The following is a 1,585-nucleotide window of genomic DNA, read 5'->3' as shown; positions in this document are numbered from 1 at the left end:
TGGTGGCGCTAAGGATGAAGACTACGATGATCCACCAGTACAACTGTTGCGCGGTCCACCCGGTCCGCCCGGCATGCCCGGTAAGGATGGTCGCGACGGACGTGACGGTGCTAAAGGCGATGCGGGCGAACCCGGAGAGCCAGGTTCGTTGGGTCCACGTGGTTTGGATGGGCTACCTGGTGAGCCAGGCATTGAGGGGCCACCTGGCCTACCTGGTTACCAAGGTCCCCCTGGTGAGAAAGGTGATCGAGGCGATATTGGACCACCCGGTCTAATGGGTCCACCTGGACTGCCGGGTCCACCTGGTTATCCGGGTGTGAAGGGTGACAAAGGCGATCGCGGTGATTCAGTGAGTATACATTACTGATTTTGGATTTCATTGAAAACATTCTGATCTCATAATTTAAACTAGAAGTATAGAAAAATGCGTCGGCGACAAGATGATGGAATGTCAGATCAGCCCCATATGCCCACCATTGAATATGTAAGTTTCTTTAGTACATATTTACATATGTATATTTATTTAAAGCCTTAGACACATGCAGAAATATGTAAAATATATTTTTGTTCTTTACTTTTAATTAGCTTTATGGTCCACCAGGACCACCCGGTCCAATGGGTCCTCCTGGTCAACCAGGCAAGCATGGAGAGCGCGGCATGGATGGTCGCAAAGGTGATACGGTAAGTTTATCAAACTGAAGAGACAATTTAACTGATTAGTGATATACATATATTTTTGACATAAATATTGTAACACTTTCAGGGAGAGAAAGGCCAAAAAGGTGACCAGGGACCAATGGGTTTACCGGTAAGTCTAAATCAGTCATTAAGAATTAAAAAGATCATTGTTACCGAGCTATCTTTTTATCTTCCTTTATACACATACATGTACATATGATAAAAACATTACAAGGTAAAACCATTGTCAGGCAGTCTGATGTTTGCCAGCAATATTATTTTAAAATGAAACTCACACAGGCAATCTCATTTTTATTCTAAAATAACAACAATTGTGAACAGTTTCATTTTTTATTTTCAATTTTATATGATTGTAAAATGATTGCAAACGTCAAAAAAATCTTGACCAACGAAATGAGAGAATGATTTTACATTGTGATATTTTTATCAGGCTTATATCTACATATAAATATACATACCTTTTCTGCCCTCTGGAAATAGTCACGAAGGCATACATATGTATGTATATATGTGGCTATCTATTGCTGCAGGGAGGCCACTGGTAAGAAATTAGGCTTGTCTCAAATGGTATGCTCCAGGCTTTATGAAACCATAATGAAGGCTTTATCTAATAGAAAGCTCGAGAGAAGACTAGGCTAGCCAAAAAGCTTGATTGAGTGCAACGAGCCGCCCTCATTAGAATTATTGAGACTTTTGATATAACCTTTCTTATTAACGCCATGCTTAACATAGTGCCCATCGACTACGTAGATAAGCATGGGCTGCTGGCAGACTTAGTGGAACTGGGTTTTCAATACGGTTTTTACATGGGCCGATTTAAGAGGCGATTAGTTGAATCAAAAGTGTGTTGCCACCAACTTCATTGCCTGTAAAATCGTCTAATATA

General features: G+C 41.2%; 1 protein-coding gene across 1 annotated transcript; it reads left to right on the top strand.

Moving 5' to 3' along the window:
* Nucleotide 1: 1 nt before the first annotated feature.
* LOC108378201 (collagen alpha chain CG42342-like) lies at nt 2-808 on the top strand (the record flags this gene model as incomplete). The annotated part of the gene is made up of 4 exons (XM_017634492.1): nt 2-349; nt 416-484; nt 586-681; nt 764-808. Coding segments are annotated over 4 exons (558 nt in total), but the record flags the coding sequence as incomplete, so codon positions are not given.
* Nucleotides 809-1,585: the final 777 nt, after the last annotated feature.

The sequence above is a fragment of the Rhagoletis zephyria genome, unplaced genomic scaffold, assembly GCF_001687245.7.
Source record: "Rhagoletis zephyria isolate East Lansing unplaced genomic scaffold, Rhagoletis_zephyria_1.1 Rzeph_scaffold_13580, whole genome shotgun sequence".
Lineage (NCBI taxonomy): Eukaryota > Metazoa > Arthropoda > Insecta > Diptera > Tephritidae > Rhagoletis > Rhagoletis zephyria.
The sequence above is the reverse complement of the archived record's forward strand: the minus strand, read 5'-3'. Positions and strand labels throughout refer to the sequence as shown.